This window comes from Anastrepha obliqua, chromosome 5 (assembly GCF_027943255.1).
Source record: "Anastrepha obliqua isolate idAnaObli1 chromosome 5, idAnaObli1_1.0, whole genome shotgun sequence".
In the NCBI taxonomy this organism is placed as follows: domain Eukaryota; kingdom Metazoa; phylum Arthropoda; class Insecta; order Diptera; family Tephritidae; genus Anastrepha; species Anastrepha obliqua.
This window is the reverse complement of record NC_072896.1, coordinates 4575216-4596466: the sequence shown is the minus strand read 5'-3', so window position 1 is coordinate 4596466 and position 21251 is coordinate 4575216. Positions and strand designations below refer to the sequence as shown.

The 21251-nt window shown below is 37.6% G+C and overlaps 2 protein-coding genes and 1 long non-coding RNA gene across 3 annotated transcripts; 2 read left to right on the top strand and 1 right to left on the bottom strand.

Annotated features, from left to right (window-relative positions):
- The first annotated feature begins 2112 nt into the window (after window positions 1–2112).
- On the top strand, window positions 2113–16574 carry LOC129247291 (uncharacterized). Its single transcript, XM_054886355.1, has 9 exons — window positions 2113–2168; window positions 2236–2433; window positions 2527–2965; window positions 7757–7875; window positions 8032–8186; window positions 8283–8384; window positions 13362–13462; window positions 16274–16388; window positions 16459–16574. Exons 1-9 carry the CDS (start codon window positions 2113–2115, stop codon window positions 16572–16574), a joined length of 1401 nt encoding a protein of 466 aa, XP_054742330.1.
- LOC129249370 (uncharacterized) lies at window positions 9377–10333 on the bottom strand. The gene is made up of 3 exons (XR_008582650.1): window positions 9922–10333; window positions 9701–9854; window positions 9377–9628 (listed from the first exon to the last, which is right to left on the bottom strand). It is a non-coding gene; the product is annotated as an uncharacterized LOC129249370 (long non-coding RNA).
- A 333-nt stretch (window positions 16575–16907) lies between the features above and the next one.
- Window positions 16908–21239, top strand: LOC129247289 (gustatory and odorant receptor 21a-like). The gene is made up of 4 exons (XM_054886350.1): window positions 16908–17674; window positions 19812–19957; window positions 20702–21060; window positions 21135–21239. The coding sequence occupies exons 1-4, from the start codon at window positions 16908–16910 to the stop codon at window positions 21237–21239; spliced, it is 1377 nt and encodes a 458-aa protein (XP_054742325.1).
- The last annotated feature ends 12 nt before the right edge of the window (window positions 21240–21251 follow it).

The following is a 21251-nucleotide window of genomic DNA, read 5'->3' as shown; positions in this document are numbered from 1 at the left end:
TGACCATCTAATATAAGAAGAAGCGACTCGTCTTTTGTTGGCTTCGTAAATTTTAAAAAGTGTTCAAACCATTTTGTAAATATTTCAGTTTGTACTCAACCGGATACATGGCATATATGGCACATTACCTGAATAGTCCGTAATACCCGAACTTACTCTACATTTTAGCGGTGGCTTTACCACGACCCATTTTCAACTTGAATTTACATGCTTAATTTTACATTTTGCTTTACATTTGAATTTGAGGAGTAGTAGCGTAGAATAATTTCTTGTAAATAAATATAACTACCCGACTCTTCTGTCATTGCTATCTGAGCAGTATCCACTGTTTTTGGCACCTGAAGACGACCTGATACCCACTGTTTCATTTGAAAGGAAATTTGATGTCACGCAATGGAGCAATCCAGAATGCATGCAGGGAGGTTTGACGGATATTTTCTTTACCGATGGGTCCAAGAATGAAATGAGGTCTGGAGCCGGATGGTACTTAAACGATAGTAATAAGTATCACTCTGCTATGGGGGAAATGTCAACTGTTTTCCAAAGGGAAGTTTTTGACATCCTGAAAGTAGCCGAATGGATAATCGAGAGAAGATGGAGCGGGAAACAGATTGAAGCTTTCAGTGACAGTCAGGCTGCACTGAAGGCCCTGGAGAACGCGAAGCAAACCTCAAAGATTATTTAAGAATGTAAGAAGAAGCTTAATTATGATGCAAGACAGAATAACTTTCCAATTATATGGGTTCCTGGACACTCCGGTGTTCAAGGAAACGAAATTGCCGATGAATTGGCCAACCGTGGATCAGCGGTTCCCCCATAAGGGCCAGAGCCAATAATCGGAATCAGTTCCGCAGAAATCATGAATTGGATCAGCGATTATGTAGGCAATCTCCATGGTCCGGTCTAGAACGCTGCAGAACTGCAAAGTGTTTTGTGACAAGTCCGCATAGAAAACTGTCAAACCTTCTACTAAAACTTTGAAGGAAAGACGTACGGTTGATGGACGGTATCATTACAGGGCACAACCCATGGGGTCAGCATATGACCACCATTGGAATCATTGAGAGCCCAATGTGCCTGCCGCGCTTGGAGAAGGCGGGTAGCAGTGAGCACTTTCTCTGTGAGTGTCCTGCCTTTGCTAGAGCAAGACTACGAGTTTTGGGCTCCGATGTCATGAGAATGAGTAATATTCGTTCTCTAAAACTGGAGGATATTTTCCGATTTACTAAAGAATCTGGAAAATTCTCACAGGACTAACTATCTCTATCTCTGTCTCTATTGTTTCCTATCTCTTTCTCTGATACTTTTCTCCTTCCCTCCTTGACTATCAAACCCCTTTCCAGAGTTTTAAATATAATGGGCTGTTTAGCCTGAGTGTTTTAGGAGCCACCAAACCTCCTGGTGCTCCTTGGCTCGACCTTTTCAAATTTCTATTTGAATTTCAATTCTATCATTGCCTCCATTCAAGTGACGCAAAAATTAAATGCATGAAATCTAACGGAAGCTTTCCATTGCTCGTCTTTTTATATTTTTTAATGGTTGCCAAATGATAAATCTGTACAAATATTTACAACACAGACCTTTGCTTAAGCTGTCTTAAAAGCTGATGGCCAAATTCAAGTGAATTGCAGCGTGCAGAAGCAGGCCAATTCGGTATGCGCCCGGTTTTCGAAGGTTTTGCGGTTATTGCAAAATACACAAATTATAGTCAGTTAAGATGGTTTTCATAAAGAGTTCCAGCAAATGGCAATGCATTAAAAATCAGCTCTTTACATACGTACATACACGCATATTCACGAATATATGCACCTACTTAACAAAATTTTATTAAAAAAATTAATGCATTTTGCTTGTAGAGAATGAATATTTAATCAATCATGCAAGCCAGAGTGAAACCACATCAAATAGCTGTAAATAAAATAACAGTGCAAGGACTGATTTTGAGTGAGAGTAGTCTTCACATACGAGTCGGAACCAGAATGTACATTCAAGTGCAGCCAAAATATCAAAACCCGCAGCCGAAAACAAAATGGCAAAATTTTTGTGGCAATTTCCGTTGGCTGAAAGGCATTGGATTATATGTAAAAAATTATTTCACCGAAAGTTGCATTCATGGATTCGTGTATTTGGTCAAAGAGCAACTCACTTTACTTGAGCAGTGGGTATTTGTAAGCCATTCACATAACATTTATAAAAATTTAATTAATTAAAAATAAATTTACAAAACCACGAAAGTTTGTTTTGGCTACTACTGCTTATCGTGTCTGTGGGCATGTGCATCTTCACGGGTCTCCAAGCGATCGATAAGTGGAAAACCAAGAGCACCGTGATGGGTATTCAGCGCGATTTTTACTTTTGGCGCTTACCGGTGCCCAGTTTCACAGTATGCCCCATGCGCCGACTAAGTCAGGAGCTCTTCGATAAATATTGCCAGTGCGTATTTAAATATAATATATCTCGACGAATTTCGTTGTGTTCGAAGTATATATAAGTAATCAATTTCTTCTTTTTCTGTGTTCGTTCAAGCAAAAAGAAAATCACTGGTCAAGCGAAAGAGGACCTGCAAATCTTCCTTGAGACGTTGGCCAATTCGACTTATTTCAACTTCGACAATATCACTGCGCGTCCGAGCATCGACGGCACCTTGGATCGTCTGCGTGTGAAACCCGCCAATTATATGTCTTTGATATATAATTTGACCACCGATTTTACGCAAATGGTCGACGAAAATGAGGTAATCATACTAAACGATGGCTTCAGGAACTTTGTGGTGCGTCAGGTGCTTACTGAGTTCGGTATATGCTACTTGTGCAACAGCTACTTGCAGGATGAGTATACCGCGCGCTACACGATATTTGGAAAATATCCGAAAATCAATAAGGACCACTTTAAAATGCTGTTGGGTAGTTACTTCGATAGCGTTCTGTTGATTTTGTCGGTGCCGAAAGCATTCGAAAGCATTGGGGTGAGTTTGAGGTGGTTGCAAGCAACTGCAACGTTTCATTTTGTAGCCAGCGCAAATTATATGAGTCATGAAGGGAAAGTGTGTGAATGGGCGATAGTTGCTAACGGATGTGTGCAGTTAAGATTTTTGCTGCTCACTAATACACAGGGGTACATTACTTTATTCAAATAACGGTAGTTTGTAGTGGCCTAATGGAGTTGAGATATAAAAATATATATGTATGTATGTATTAAAATATATATGTAAGCCAAAATGTCCAAGCAGAATAGATTTAGCAATGCCTGTATGTCCGCACGGAAGTCCCTAAAACTGAGTAGAAAAAGATCCGTAAAAAACTTAATCGAAGTTATGTTGTTATTGAAAATTAGCTGAATCGGGGTATAACTGCGCCCATCTTACATATGACGGTAATTTTGTAATATAAAATTTTTTGGCCGATAGGTATAGCTTCGTGTAAAAAGGCATAGTAGGGTGACCAAAAAAAAATTTTCTTAATGCTGTCCCTAGTAAAAATTGTGGTATCTGAACGACATCATACTATGACTCATAGCCCAAGGAATGTTGGATTTAAAGTTAGCCAACTCGAGGTATAACGGTAATTTTATGAATATGAAAATTTTAGTAAATAGGTAAAGCTTCGCCATTTCTATGTAGGTGTAAATATTTATATTATATTATGGTGGTCCAAAAAAAAATTATCTTGGTACTACCCCCTAAATTTGCTCTACGACCAAAGAAATATTTGTTTTTTTTTGGTTTTTAATTATTACATACAGTTTTAGGAAACTTTCAGGGACCTTGTAAAAATATTAGTCCAAGTATTTTTTTAAAGTAAGCAGATTACCCTTTTTTGGACATTTGGAAAGGCAAATTAAAAGAAAAACATAACAAATTTCGATTAGTATGCATTTCATATTAAATTTATGAAATGCATTTTTCCAAAAGGAATTCCCAAAGAATTAAATTAATATAAATTTAGGGGATTTTACCAATACCACTTTTTTTTTTGTCCACCCTAGTGTTTATCTAGCAAAGTTTACCAAACTACGTAATGCATTATACATAAAGGGTCTATCAAAAGTGACACCTAGATTTCAGTTGTGAATAATTCTTAGACGATATCCTTTTTATGACAACTTTGACATTTGTCAACCATCTGTCACCTTTGACAGATGTACAGTTTTGCGCGTTAGAATAACGATAGGAAATTATTTCAACTTATTACGAAAATAATCAATGTTTAAGAAAAATATCGCGAAATTCGTGATTTATTTTGGTGGAAATAATCGTCCGAAAGAGCCGATAATTAAAAAGTTGTTGAACAAGTTTCAACTGGTTCTGTGGAGGATAGAAAAAAACTTTCAGGCCAGACTGTGGTTTTTGAAAAGCAAAGTCTATAGGAATAAGCCAACAATGATTCCAGAGTTGAAACACAACAACAGGATGCAGATTGCACAACTCAGTGCAATAATGTGTGAACGTTTTAATTTTCGTATGACAGCCTGTACACGTGTAAGAGCCGTAAGAGCCGTATTTTGAACAAAACTTATCAAACAAGATCTAGGACGTCTTTTTAAGGGGACAGATTAACCCTCCGATGTTCATATGGGTCTGGCCAGACCCATTCGATCTTTAAATGTATGTAGATCTTTTATTTTTAATATCTGAGGCTTCTTAGTCCATGACTTCCTAAAATGCTGAACACAATGAAGTAGCAAATTAAGATTTTTGCTATATTTCTTTTAAAAATAATAATTTTAAACTAATTCCGTCAATTAAGCTCACATGGGTCTGTGCAGACCCATATAAGCTTTTCATGTAAATTGGTTAACCGTTAGGTGTAAACAACTAAACTGTTAGCGGAGGCAGCGGCAGAGATACATTTTTAGTTGACATTTGAAAATTAAAGTGAACACGTGTTTTTTAATTAGTGGGAAGTGTTTTTTTAAATAAAATGGAACAAGTAAATATGGATGAAATTGATGTGATGACGCGTTTGCTTCGTAAGCTAAGTGCAGCAAATGTGAGTCCGGAAGAACGTCAGCGACTTCAGGCACAAATTGAAGAAATTATGGGACAGGAGTCCGATCCATTTGAAACAAGTGGCGACGTAGAAGATGATGAATATTTTCCAGATAAAGATGACTTCGGTGAAGTATCAGATATAGAACAGGAAATCGAGTTAGAGGCTTTTCTGGATGAAAACCATGATGATATTGAGGATTTGTATAGAGAAGCTATCGCCCTTCAGGCTTCAACCACAATGGAATCATGCAGCACATCTATTACCCAGGGCCTTATATACAGGTCGAAAGATGGTAAGATGTGGAATTTAAATCCTCCACCACCTGGAAGGCCTCGTTGTCACAATGTTACAACTTTTACTCGTAAAGGGCCACTACGAGGAGCGTCACTGAGTCATAAAGCTCTTTTCAAGCTATTGCTGTCTCCTGAAATCGTAAGTATCATTGTGCGGGAAACCAACCGAAAAGCCGTTGAAGAGTTTCGTCTATGGAATGAAAAGCATCCCAGTAATAAACAGCGTTCTTGGGTAATGACTAACGAAGACGAAATGTATGCTTTTTTTGGGATGCTACTTATTGCATTCCACTCGAATTCTGAGCCAGCGAAAGAATTGTGGGCCAGTTACAATATGCCAATTTATAAGGCCACTATGTCATTGAATCGGTTCAAGAGCTTAACTACTTTCATCCGTTTCGATAACAGTGGTACTCGTGCTGAGAGATTGAAGCAAAGCAAATCTGCTGCCCTGGACGATGTATGGCTCATGCTGATGGCCAATTTAGAGAAAGCATACACTCCGGATTGTCATGTAACCGTCGATGAACAGTTATTTCCATATCGTGGGCGCACTCGATTCACCCAATATATTCCGAGTAAGTCGGCAAAATATGGCATGAAAGTGTGGTGGATTTGTGACTCTGTTTCAAACTACCCTTCGAAAGGTATAATTTATACCGGAAAACCACCAGGTGGCCAGCGAGAAACGAATCAAGGTGAACGGGTCGTCATGAAATTGATGGAAAATTATATGGACAGCGGTAGGACTGTTTATGCTGACAATTTTTTTTCAACATACAACTTGGCAGAAATGTTGATGGATCGTAGAGTGGCTTTCGTCGGTACCGTAAGAAAAAATAAGACCTTCATCCCGCATGATTGCTTAACCCGAAGCGTTATCACAATAATAATATTTGTTATCACAATAATAATATCGCTCTGTGCTAGTATATGGCAAAGCCGAAAAAGCTATTAATTATGTTATCCACTGCCCATTACCGTCAAAGCACCGATCCATTGAAAGGATTCGAGCCAGGTCAAATTTTGGACTACAATAAATTTAAAGCGGGGGTAGATACAATGGATCAAATGTTGACTGGCTATTCGTGCAAACGCTCGACAAACCGTTGGCCACTGGCAATGTTTTATCATATGCTTGATATTGCCGGTTTGGCCTCATTCATCATCTATGACGAGCTGAATCCGGCAAAGCAGAGTGATAAGAGGCGCTCATTTATCATTGAATTGGCACGGCAGCTAGTTATCCCACATATGACGAAACGGGCGACTAACCCATTAGTATGGAGGTTTGCTCATATAAGACAAGCAATGAATCTTTTCAATATCAAGGTGAGTATGAATTAAATACATTATTTCGCTACTTTTAGGTACCGGAATCTTGTCCATCGACATCAGATGCAGCACAGCAACAATCATATTCTACAAGTTGCTTCAACACGGTCATCCTGCTACCATTGTGCTGCTTCTTCTCCGAAAAAGCGACGTAAAACTCGTTATAACTGCAGCAAATGTAATCGTCCCATATGTCTTAATGAACATTCCATGCATCTATATAGTTGTAAACCCAATTGCTCTTCGTAATTAATACTAATCCGTTCAAACATTATTTGTATGGGTCTGGGCAGACCCTTATGATGCACTTACCGCATCATAAGGCACCGAACATCGGAGGGTTAATGTAAACGGCCATATTTTCCCTGATTTTCATTAAAATTATTTACAATGAAGAAGTCAATATATTTTTTTTTTAATTGGCATACAGTTTATTTATACATTAAAATAATATAAAACTTTTTTTTTATTTTAATCATTTAAAATGGCCGATGTACATTCAATTCTTCCAGGAAGGTCGCAGCGGGGCTTCTCAATCGGCGGGCATTGTAGCATCGGCGTCAGTGACCTGAATACAAAAAACCAAAATTTTTTTGTTTATTACTGTCATAATTTCTATATGAATTTAAAACAAATGGAAAAAAAATCGCGGAATAAAATGCTCAAAAAAATGAGTTTTGGGGCGAATTTTCCTACTATTTTTGCTTCGAAAAAAATATTTTTTCGAAAAATTTTCGAAAACTTGTAAATTCACATAGAAATAATATCATAAAAAGATGTGTGCAAAATTTCAGGGAGATCGAGTTATCGTGTACGCTAATTCGAAATATATAGTTTTGAGAAAAACGCGTCTAAAGTTTGAATACGACGTAATTATACCTATCCCAGCGCTCGAAAGCAAAGAATAAAGTCTTCACGGTTGCCGATCTATAATATAAAAAATACTCAAATTTAAGTTTTAACATTTTTTTGACATATGCTTAAAAGATTATATTAACAGGTATCTGCCCCCTTAAAGACCCTTTATTTAACTTCATCAGCGAATGTCCGAATTGGAATTTTCAGCTTGCTACATCTCACATCTCACATCTCACATATTTATATTTTTGTTTTTATTAAAATTTTTTATTTTTACAGGTGTTCATACACTCTCCCCACGATGCTTTGAAAATTGAGCAAAAATTTTTCTATACCAATGAGGCGGTTTACTATAAGGCTGAGACATTTGAAATCATTGCCGAGGAGGGATACGAGAAGTTTGTAAAAATTTAAGTTTTCTCACAAACTTTCAAATCTTAACTAAAATTTATTCAAATATTAATTCTAATTTATTACCTCCTATTATTTATTCTATTTTTCTGTTTTTATTTCTATTTCAATTTCTTCAATATTTTACTTACGAAATGTTCAAGAGCGACTACAGTGGCTCAACGTAACTGTCGGTATCCTCATGAATCGAATTTGGAACACTTTGAAATCTATACGAAGAGCTTTTGCATGCAAGAATGTCGACTTAATTTGGTTTATAAAAAATGTAAATGCATACCGCACTTCTATCCCAACAGAGGTGGGTCTAAAGTTATGAAAATTTATGACAGAAAAAGAAAAATCGAAGAAAAGAAAAATTTGTTATATTTGAAGTAATGTAATTTTTATATTTCAGTTCGAAAACCCAAGCCCGTATGCTATTACTCTACGCTGAAGTCCTGTGTAGCTAAAAATGCGGGTATGTATCATGAATGGTACGGGGGTGATGGTGATGATGGTGGGTTTGAAATCAAGACGGCTTACAAAGATTGATTCAGGGATTATACACAGTTAAGATTTAAAAAAAAATTATGTATTATCTAATTTTCGTAATACATGCATACTTAAATATTTATGGGAGTTTGCACAAAAAGTTTCATGTTCAAGTGTCAAATATTCTCGTAGCCCCGCGGACGTGTATTTGTAAATGTGTGTAGAATTAAGTCTAAAGTGCTTTTAAAACTTTAATGGTCTCGACATGATTTATAGCAAGTTTTATATCTGTACTAAACAATTTTTAGACTTTTTAAAGTCATGCCTTTACGATTTTTGTGACTAAAAATTTTAAGAATTGGGATGGAAATATTGCTGCCCTATAGGGCGAAAAGCGCTTCGGAAGCGCTTCAGAAGCGTTTCGTAGATGCGTTAAAGCGCATCGCTCTTGTTTCACATACCGCATCTTTTCCCATTGGCATGTCATTGGAAATTGGCGCATCACTTTCATTTGAATGTTGCGCAGATAATACGCTTCCCGAGATTCGTGAAAGAGGCGCTTGTAAATGCCAACTAATAATGCAGGAGTGATGTGCATCAACTACGCGACTAATACTGCGCTATAGAGACGCATCTAAGAATGCGAAGGATATGTGCATCGAATATGCATCTAACTATGCTGGAGTGAAGCACACCAAATGCGCGGCTAATACCGCGGTGTAGAGGCACATCATTTTGTTATCCAATAATGCGAGTGAGATGGGCATCGTTTCCTACGTTTCTATGTACTTACATTGAACTAAAACAAAAATTTGGGTTGTTATTGTTTTATTATTTTTTTTTATAAAGATACAAAATACTTTTAACGAAGAATTTACTTCTGTATTTTGTTACACAAATTAAATGAATGAGATTTATATTCAAAATAAGGATGTTTTCATTACGCTACGTTAATGTTCATATATGTACATACATATATGTTTCAAAATAAATTTTTTTTACATAAGGACACTGGAATTCATTTTAAAATAAGGAAGTTTTCATTACGTTACATTAACGTTCATAAATGGTTAACTTAAAAATGGTAAAAAAATGTGATGAAGGTTGAGTCTTACATACAAAATAAATTATGGTAGATTAAGATATGCTTCGAAAATAATTAAGACTGGTTGGATTTGTTTTTATACATTTTGTTTTTCGCGGATCGGATCCCCTTCCGCATTTCACTGTCAAATTTGGAGAAATCCATATCGGGACCTTGAACTGCACCTGTTATATGAAAATAAGGTAAATGTATAATAATACTTCGACATTGAGTATATAATTTATCAAATATCGTACGAAAAACTATTTCGTTGAAAAATTGAAGAGATTTGATTGCAAATCTTTGGTGACGACCATCCCAATTAATGAAAGGCATAGTAGATTCAGCAAATAAGAAAGGAACAATTTTTCTTATCGGAGTAACACCTACGGTATTGCGTACGTATGCCACCTGAAATTATAATAAATACCTAACTAGTTAATAGTTCTAATATGACAAGGTAAATATTAAGCAATACCAATTCGTCCCGAGGATACTGCGATAAAATGTTGTCTGCAGACTTAATCTCTTCAATCGTTTTGAACGGCAAAATGGTTAAATTTGATGTTTTTGGTAAGACCTTCTGAACAAGTTTTTCGAGAATCACACCTTGGGTTGCCGTACTATTTTTTATTGTTGATACATCTGTTTTTAATTGTGAGATATCTGCTCTTAGCTCTTGCAGGAACTTAGTTAGCTCCTCGTTCTCAAGTTCTGCCAAAAGAAGTATACAATTTTAATAAAAATTAGGTATTAAAATAAAAAGGACCGTAATGATATTTACCAAGTTTTGCACATTTTGCTTTTAGCTGGTTATTCACCTTATCTGAATCGCAGAACATTTCCTTTTGCGATGCCTTCGTTACAAAACTCTTCTTCATTCCCTTCATTCTTCAAGTGGTCACCCTTTTTTAGAAATAATGTAAAATTGGTACAATGACTGCCCTATCCCCTATTGGCAAAAAAATACATTTGCTAATTAAGTTTGTGATTGCAAATATTTCTTCATTATCACTGAGATTGCTTACATATGCAATCCCTAACGACGACATTGAATGTACAGGTTCAGTGAAAAAACTACTTTTATTAAGAAAAACCCTTCCTACAATATATTCCCGACCTGCCTTATCTTTGAAAAAACCACAAATTTTTATAGGCACAAATGGTTTGAAGTAGCAATAACAATCAGGTGCATCGATACTCAAAAAGAATTCGTTGAAGTTGTAACTTGTATATAAAGGGGAATTTGAGTACGCAAACCTATGAGAAACTATTTTCTTCCCCATGCCGATTCTATTTTTAATTGATACTTCGTTTCGTTCATTAATTCTGTTACAAATTTGTTGTAATATAAAGTTGGGCTTTCGGCAATCTTTTTTCAGCACTTGTAGATAGTTTTCATACTTGTAGGCTGAAAATGAATTAACATTTCCAAACAGTTGAACACAACTTGCAATATGAAGCAGATTATGCACATTATAGCTTACTTTGTTTTCGCAATAAATATATTGAAAATTATGAACAAATACCTCCAACATACTTTGCACACAATCTAAATTAGCTCGACATTTAGTAGATGAAATAAGTCTATAAGAAGAATGAAGTAGAAGGAAATGTGTGTACAAGGTATCACATAGGAAGTTTTTAAAAAGAACAGGACCTACATATAGAACTACTAGCCTGAACTCGGTAGCCTTCCAGCGGCATAGCTCATTGAAGGAACGTGGTTTCCTTTGGAACTCCTTTGGAATGCAGTTTCTTAAAGATAAGAAAAAATTATCCATATCTTGTTTTCTTTCTCTTGAAATCTTCTGAATCTTTCCACTACATAGTTTATCATTCCATATCAAAAGTAGCATTTTTCTAACAACCCCCAAGTCAATAAGATGCATCACGTCCAAAGGGAACTGACTGATCATTCTAACATTTAACTTTTCTAAAATATGTTCATTGTGTATAAACATTTTTAAATGGAATTGTGGGTCCCTTCTTGCCCTGAAGTCGTCGTCCGTTCTTAAGCTCTCAACTGTTACGCTATATGTCAAGCGCTTCTTTTTTTGTAAAGTTTGTTGTGTGCAATTGGAACATTCACTTTTTTGCATAGCCTGTTGAGTGCACTTGGAACATCCACTGGCAGAAGTATGACCTACTGTTCCGCTAACGAAAGCGCGAGCGGGAGCATCGCATATAATTGCTCGTAGCTTAATAAACACTGTGGAGCATCCCAGCTCAATACCTCTTTCCTGTAATACCAAAAATTCCTGAACAAAATCAAATAGGAAATCGTTAATATCTTCAGGTTTTTTTTTCCCAATGTAACACCCAATTAAAAATGGAGACATATTGGTGTGGTTCGCTACTGATCCGAGAATTGGCCATAAGGAATTCGAAGAACTTTTATATAGAGGAAGCCCATCTATACCAATATCTAATTCTAAAATATTTTGACCCAGAGGAACTTCTAACTGTAAACATTTTTTAATGCCCTGCTCTAACCCATAATGAAAATATTCTCCAGGTTTTACTTGACGCGTACAAATCGCTTGTTTCTCGAAAAGACCACTTGTCGAAATGGGGACATTAAGACCAGATTTTTTACACAAAACAAGCATATCATTAACAGCAGCTCGCCTTATTTTATGCTTCACCATCCATTCTTTAAATCCCGAAATAATATCGAATGACGGTTGCATTAAAGGCATAAGAATCCTCTCGTATTCTGGATTTTCCGGAACAGAAATTCCATTGACTTCGACATTTTTCGTATCGTTGCTTAAATTAGAGCGATTTGATGAATCTTTCGGGACTTCCTCGTCTACAGTTTTCAAACCATTCAATTCTTTGGCTACAAGCCGCTTAAAATGTCTTTTGCTATAGCCCAAAAGCGCATAACTCATTTTACCTGTCTGATGCACTTACTTTCCTGCAAAATAACACTTTAATTAAAAGTGGTAAAGTCTGGTTTTGAAATGAGATGTATACCTATGCTGTACTAAACCGGAATGCACTCTGCTCACCTAGGAATATGCCAAAAATGCAGCACACTGTTTGGCTCCTAATGCCAGGAGTTTTTGCCAAGTGAATATTTACCTACCAGATGTTAAATAGGTATAGCAAATGGGATATATTTATATCTAATTTATACTTCAACAGAAATATACTGTACTCACCTTGAAAACGCCAAGCCAACAAGAATTGGAAAAAATCTGGAAAGTTCCCACTTCTAATCCAAACCAATCTGAATTTGAGAATTTAACACTTTGTACATTTATTAATAAACCACACGTATTTGGTTACAATATTTCAATTTATTGACCTATTTTTATTAATTTATTTATTCTGTAAGTCGCAAGAAACACGCACGTGCAGAAAACTGAACTTCTCAACTCAAAAAATGAAAACAAAATGCCAGAAACATATGTTTGTTTCAGTATGCTCCAAATAAGCGCTTGCTGATTTTCTGCGCATTAGGTAGTGTATACGAAGCACTTTGCGGTAATCGTTTGGTTCAAAAAAGCCGACGATAAACGATACAACCAAGTGTCTATTTTTCATCGTGTTTGGAAGTGAAAAGGTAGCGCTTCAAAAGTGAAGTTTAGAGAAGCGCTTGAATAAATTCTGCTGGGTGGCTTCAGAAGCGCCGCACCACACAGCCACAGAAAAAATTTGGTTGCCTGGTTAGCCCACGTACAGCCAGCCGTAACTTTTCCACAAACCTTGGCAAACTGAATATAATTTTTTCCAATTGATTGTATAATAAACTTGTGCGTGAAACACCCTGTATGGTATGCTCTGCTGGAGTGTAGGTAAAAAATGTTCTTAAATAGGGGTAACATATACGCTCTTCCATATTAATAAAACAACTATTTTGAGCTTCTAATGTAAATATTTGTGTTTTGTTTTCTTGTTTCCTTTCAGAGTCCTTTCGCCGCCTGCAAAGCTTAAAAGGCCGTAAAACTGTACATTGCCATTGCATGGATTCTTGTTATAACGGGATTGTTGTGATAAAAAATGTGGAGGTAGGTGAGCAAAATGATTTAAAGTGATTTTAAAAACTAAAATGTTGAACCTAATAATTTTAATATATTAAAAACCTCCTCTCATAGAAAATATAAATTTTAAGCTTAGGCTGCTATAAGCTTCTGCAATTTAGAAAAACTTATACCATAAAGTTGCTTGTATGTTCGAATGCGCAATGTACTGGCAGCCCCTTGTGAGTAAAGTTTGCAGCTATGCGAATTTGTTCGGCCTTTAGTTATTTTTCAATCTCAGTTAAGCCGAGGTGCAACATTTTCACAAATTTTACTTAGTCGTTTCTCATTCCGCTCCGAAGCAGAGTCGAAGGAGTCCTCGCAAGGGAACGTTCAAAGTTCACGCTGTGCTGCTTTACTTTATTGTTGATGTTCACTCGTTTTTGAATTCGTTTAGTAACCTTCCTCTGGTTTCCTTCCGTCCGGTTTGAGGATCCTTTTTAAAAGCTTATATCCATAAGTCGAGAGAAAATTAAATTTTATGAAGCTACGGAAGTTGAAGTCGTTAACTATAATATAAATATATTACATTCACGTTCAAAGTCGAACAAGTTTGGCGCGAAAAGTCTGGCCAGACCCGGGTGCCCATCCCAAGGTTTTAAAAAAGGTGTTACGTATAAATAACTGAAATAATTCCAAAACACTCCATCTTTGTCAGATTTAGGGCATCTTTTTAAAAAAAAATTGTTGGTAAATAAGGTCTCCTCCTTACGGAGTCTTTGCGAGTTGGCTGGGTTCATTGTTTAAAAAGAATTGTAAGTTTTATGTAAATGAATGGTAATGAAGTAGGTTTTCAGTGGATAGGCGTTCGCCGAACCCTTAAAATCCATTTATGTATTATAGTATGCCGATGACTTCCATCCTGAAATCTCTCTGTTCCCGGTTAACGCCTAATATTAATCCATCTTATACGCTACCATTATAAGCTAGATTACAGAACTGTACCACAAAGTCTTCCGCAATGTAAATATAATATGTGAGCATATTTGCGGTGCTAGAAACCAATCAAAGTGAACACGTACAACTACGATAGGTTAACTAAGACTTTTTGGCTAAGAATAAATTGAAGACTTTACTAATCACAGAGTATTCCTACTCTTTGTGCTAAGTTCTGATTAGAGATGATTATGATTCTATCATTCATTGCGTGCTTTTATACCACAACTGTGAGCCGAAGTTAAAATCATTTCTGGTTGAATTCAACTCATTTTAATTAACAACCGAATCAGCTTCACAGAACTCGGTTCTATGAGACTGTTGAAATGTTATTTTGGGAACGAGCACTACAAAGTACACGATCTGTAGCTGCTCGGCCTCCAAAAGTTACAGCTACTCCAGCAGGAGTTAGTAACAGTCACAATTGGTACCATATAGAAGAAATTCAAGACGTTCTTGTCGGAATAGCTAAACTATTTTACAGGCCCCAAAGAATTACTGAAAACAAGTAACCATGCGGTCTCTCCGACCTGAACGACGCGGGAGCTAACATTTTATTAAGTGCCTTCGACTCAACTAAACTTTCTTCGAGCGTCAGCCTCACATCCATTGATCGGTTACCCAAGTTAACATTTTGAAGTCAATGCATTTTAGAGTAAATAATTTGTCTGAATTTGCCGGCTGAACAACTATCGATCCCTCCAGCTTTTCTAGCGTGACAAGCTCAAGTGCAATCGAAAGTATTGCTCAGACGTTTCTCCGTCATTCCTACTTCTTCGAGTCGCGATGAGACAAGAGGATTTACAGCAGTTCGCAAACCTTCGATGCTGATATGCCCATCCTCCCCAGTTTTGGAAAAAATGAAATGCTGACTGATATGTGAATGTTGTTATGAAAAATGCAGAAAAAACATGTCATCGGCAGTAAGTTTTTGATACCCTATGCAGAGATTGAGTATTGAAAGGCTTAGAGGGTCTTGGTTGTAAGATAATAGCACTAAAACGGAATTATTTTTTGGACAGAAAAGCCTCTATAGCTGGTGCGAATGGAGGTGTGGAGATTGAGTTTGCTCTTGGTTATCTGCAAGGGTCTGTTTGGGGTTAATTTATTTCTAACTAGATTGGACGGAGGTTGACACAAAACCGTCCCAATACTGCTCAGGTGCAGACTGTTGACGAGTCGCCAACCGATTATTCGCGTGATTTGCGTTAGCTTCAAGTAAGTTAATTTTTTCTGCTCCACACTTGCTCTGTTTAAATGTACGGCTACAGGCAATTGTTGGCCAGTTATGACATATCGTCAAATGGGGTTGGGGTCGGAGCTGTCGTATCATATATATATCGTGATCCGTGATGCTTATGGAAGAGTGTGTGATGCGAATCGGTATAAAGTGTGCTATTGCCGTTAGGTTGAGAAAAAGAAATAGCATGCCTTCTTCTTCATCTTCTTGATTGGGCATTCTTCTTGCTCTGCTATCATCAGCTGGTACCGCAACGAGTACCTACTTTAAGAGCCGCACCGTATGTATCCATTCGAACGATATGAACCATGATATGAACGAAGCCGTTGAATTTTTATTCGCTGCGCTGTGTCTAAGTCGTCGTAAAGCTCATACAGCTCATTGTTCCAAAAATCGTTCGCAAAATCTTTCTCTCAAAGACTCCAAGTGATGCCTCATCGGATATTGTAATCGTCTAAGCTTCTGTGACGTACGATAGGACGGGTATGATGAGAGCCTTGTAGAGTGATAGTTTTGTTCGTCGAATACAGAAAAACGCTTTTATTTAAAGTTAAATCGTGGTCTGAGTATTATAAATTCGGTTTCGCCCGTACTTTCATTTCTCCACGCTTGTTTCATTTCAGGTCTTGGCAAACCTCAACGTTTTTCAAACCGGTTTTACAGTTGGTCTTGAAGTAACTACCTGGCCGCAGGTGTTGTATAAGCGTCAAGTCATTTTTACAATGACTGATTTGTTGGGTGAGTGGAGTTGAGGACTTCCATCAATAACCTGTTATGTCTCAAAAATATAATAATTATGTCATTACAGTTGCTGTTGGTGGCGCAGCAGGGCTTTTCCTCGGCTTTAGCGTCTTGGGTGCCATTGAATTCTTCTACTATTTCACACTGCGCTTGATTTGTTATCTAAGAGGATATCGAACTTAGTAGAGCTGGGGATGAAGTGAAGGCTATCATGAAAATAAAACATTGTGGACTACGTTTTTTTTTACATAAAATGCTTATGCTTTACATATTTTTTACGCATATCAATATTTTGACAATTCATGCCATGCACTTACATTTAATATTACAATCATTATTGTGGTGTTTAAATATTTATTACGTAGTAAAATTTAGTGCAATGACTCCGCCTAACACTAAGAGCCATTAGTGCATAATAAATAACGCTTGCATGAACAGGCTGCCGAAAGCAATAATCAACACTCGTTTCTTTGGCGCTCTTAAACGGAAATTTTTCTCTACTTCACCTCATTCGCAATGAGCTTCTGGGTGAAGAATAAGGACGGTTCCACGATTGTGGATAAGCCTCCACGCATCGTGCCACTATTCAATCCTGCTCAAAGGGAGTTCCTCGAAGATGAGCACCGCTATCGCATACAAATGGAGAAGCGCGCACAGGAGGGCAGCAAGTCCATCGACTACTACATCCGCAAGCGTTCGACGATGGACGACGCGCGACTGTTGGATGAACACGACTCCTTTTACAAGACTACGAAAAGTTTGCTGGTACTCTTTCAAATCATGGGCATAATGCCCATCCATCGCAATCCGCCTGTCAACACTATGCCACGTACCGGCTTCTCGTGGAGATCACGCCAAATGATGTACGCCATATGCGTTTACTCGATCGAGACAATTATTGTGGTGATGGTGTTGCGTGCACGAGTCAAGCATTTCATCTCACAACCGGACAAGCACTTCGATGAGGCCATCTACAATGTCATATTCATCAGCCTGTTGTTTACGCATTTCTTACTGCCGGTGGCAAGCTGGCGCCATGGACAGCAGGTGGCCATATTTAAGAATATGTGGACGAATTATCAATACAAGTTCTGGCGTGTCACCGGTTCGGCGATTGAGTTTCCCAATCTGTATCGACTTACCTGGGCTCTGTGCATATTCTCATGGACGCTGAGCATTGCTGTAAATATGTCGCAATACGTTTTGCAACCAGATTTTGAGTTTTGGTATACCCTCGCTTACTATCCCATCATTGCGATGTTGAACTGCTTTTGCAGCTTGTGGTGAGTTATATAATAAGTCCTAGAAGTGTGTGCTATTAGACTTAGTGCGTGGAAGAAATTTTGATAATGTGCTAAAGAATTAATAGTAACCCAAAGAGGCTAAAATATTTAAAGGAACAGTTTATTTGTGTCTGTTTACGAACAGGCGCGCACCAAGGGTGTCTTTTTGGGTGTTTGTGTGAAAAAAGAAAGGAAATTAATAAAAGAACCTGAAAATTATTAAAAGAACCAAAAGACAAATGAAAACGTATTAAATCCACGTCACAATGGAGCAAATAAAGACATTTCGCATGCAAAAAAAGAAAAAAAAAACGAGTATTCGACCCCGAATCGACGCCTGTTTTTAAAAATTTCTTGAAATTCTTTCCAGTGATGAAAATATAAATATAAAATTGTGTGTAGAGTCGCTAAAATAGTTAATAAATTATACATATTCGGTAGCGTATCTTTTCGACACAGTGCAGTGACTTCGAAATTTCTCATTGTTGTTTCCCGGATTTCATATTCAAAATTATTATTTAAACTCGAAAATCTCCCCAACATCTTTGCGGGCTTACTAATGCCCGCATAAGGGAAATTATCCACAAAAGGCAAGACACTGAAGGGATGGTCTAGGACAGAGGCAGGTATACCCATTCATACTTTCTTTTCGATCAATGTCAAGCACGCTCTTGGATAGAGAGGACTTACGAACTCGCACTGGACACAATTCGAAACGTTGTAGCCTTTGTTATCACTTTTGGAAACTAGGACTAGTAGAAACATCTACTGTGGTTGCGCGCTGAGCGATGAAACGGCAGAGCATATTTTATGCGAATGTGTAACTATTTAGATGTTTTAACTCTAAACCCATTGCTTATATGGAACAAAAGGTCTGAGAAAATACTCAAATTCATTAAGAGTCTACTTGTTGTCAAACCCAATGAATTACATTAGAGGTCGCCCTGCACTAGGGCCCAATAAACTTAACTATTATGAGAGCTAAGAACTCCTTGCACTGACTGACGAGCGTATATATTTTTACATTGGGTCCACGTGGATCCTTATCCATCTAAATCTCCTAAATGGAGGATGGGAAGAGGTTCCGGAGACGAACTGCTGCACCGGCTGTTACTAGATAAATTGGCGTTTGAGGTGAGTTGGCTTGATTGGGAATATGAAGAGGTGGTTGGTTTCAAGCTGAGTACCTTTAAATGCCAGATATTAGTTGAACATATTATGATCGATTCTGTGTTGGTAGAAGACTAATTTGCTACACCATCCAAGGCTTAATGACTCAAATTCTTCGTCTGCAATAGGTGGTTGAACTTCCATGAAGATATTTGGAGGTCGAGAGTTTGTAAATTGTGATGATGGACGCCCGGTTAATGTCGATGTCGTTTTAGGGGTATCTGGGTATTTACTTCTTAACTGTCTTGCTTTTATAAGGCTACCATTTAGCTATCAGTATTTTACTATATCAGATGGCATAGTTGGGCTTGAGTACATATTAAGCGCCTGAATATCTGTTTCTTATTAGTTTGGCTCACCTAGACTTCCAAATGAGTCCCTTTCCAGGAAGTAACCATCTTACTCTAACCTCGGAACTGCTCCGTCTAATGAACGGAGAAGATATAGTAAAATGCATTAAACCGCAGAGGATAACATGTCTTAGACACACATAAGAATGAAGCTCGCGTCCAATAAACCATTATGGACTATACACCGATAGCGGAGAGAAATAGGAGAATATCATGCGAAAGATTGCCGGACTGTGTCGAAGATGACCGCCGAAATCAGTGGAAGTGAGAAATTAGTCGTTACTAGCAAATGATAGAGAGGCCTGGAAGAGAATATTGGAGCAAGCCAAAGCCTACCCCGGACTGTAGCGCTGACTGATGATGATGAATAGTAATCTACATCTTGCATCTCGAAGAGAGACCTCTCTTTATGAACCAACAAGTAATTCAATTAGATTTGGATTAGAAAATTTACTGCTGCGGCTGTTCAAGCCAGTGCATAAATACTATAAAAAAATGTACATATCTATTTACCTATATTCTGTGGAGTGCTAATTGGATGCCCATTTTTTCATAAAAACTTCTATTCTAATTAATTTTATGATTTTGTTTTCGTTTTGCCTTACTATTTTATACAGGTACATAAACTGCAATGCATTTGGCACGGCTAGCAAAGCTCTTGCAAAACACTTGGAGTTCACACTGAAGAGCCCGAAGCCTGCGGAGAAATTGACTGAGTTTAGATACCTCTGGGTAGACTTGAGTTACTTAATGCAGCAATTGGGTAAGTGAATACTACCTTAGCGTTTTGCTTTTGAATAGTGAATGAAATTGAAATTTGAAAAAGGCGAGTAAAGAAGCACCGAGAGATTTGGTTACTCCTAAAACAATGAGGCAAAAAAGCCTATTGCATTCAGAGCTCTGGAAAGTAAAAGGGTAGATGGTCCAGGAGGAAAGGAGAGATGTGACAGAGAGAAAGAGATAGGATTGAATAGAGACAAGGACAGAGATGGCAAGTCTTGTGAGAATTTTCCAGATTCTTTGGCAAATCTGAAAATATCCTCGAGTTTGAGAGAAGGAATTTAACTCATTCCCATGACATCGGAACGCAAAATTCGTAGCCTTGCTTTAGCAAATGCATCACAATTGCAGAGTAAATGCTCACTGCTATCCGGCTACCTTCAGCAAGACTGACAAATCTGGACCTCAGTGATTCCAATGACGGTCATATGCTGAGCACATGGGCTGTGTCCTGTAATAATACCGATCAGCGACCGAACGCCTTCTCTGAAAATATATGTACTTCGGTACTACGTAGACAAAAGCGGCCTTGAGGTAATGCGCCTATGTACTGCTGCTTCAGCAATGACGACCTTTCACCTTTCATTACACTTTTCGCGATATTTTCACAAATTTCAAAGGCCTCGCTCATTGGGGGCAAAAGTTTTGTGAAATTTCTTTGAGTTCTTAACCTTTAAGCCTGCGAAACTAATTTATTTCTTCCTTTACTTTACTTCATCACTTCCAGGTCGTGCTTATTCCAATATGTATGGCATGTATTGTTTGGTCGTTTTTTTCACAACCCTTACCGCTGCTTACGGTTCGATAAGCGAGATCATGGATCACGGTGCAACTTACAAGGAGATCGGACTATTCGTCATTATGTTCTACTGCATGAGTCTGTTGTACATCATTTGCAATGAGGCTCATCATGCCTCTCGCAAAGTGGGATTGGATTTTCAAACAAAATTACTTAACGTGAACTTGACAGTTTTGGACTCGCCTACACAGAGGGAGGTGCAGATGTTTTTATTGGCCATCTCAAAGACTCCGCCCATTATGAATTTGGACGATTATGCAAATATTAATCGTGAGCTCTTTTCCTCGGTGAGTAGAGAGTGGAGGTGCCGTGCAAAATACTGCACTTTCTACAAGTTAACTTTATTTGTTTTCTATTTAAGAATCTCACTTTTATGGCTACTTATTTGGTGGTGCTTTTGCAATTCAAAATTACCGAACAACGGGGCATGCGATCGCTTCAGACTAACCCAGAGCAAATGATGTGAGGAGGTACAAGT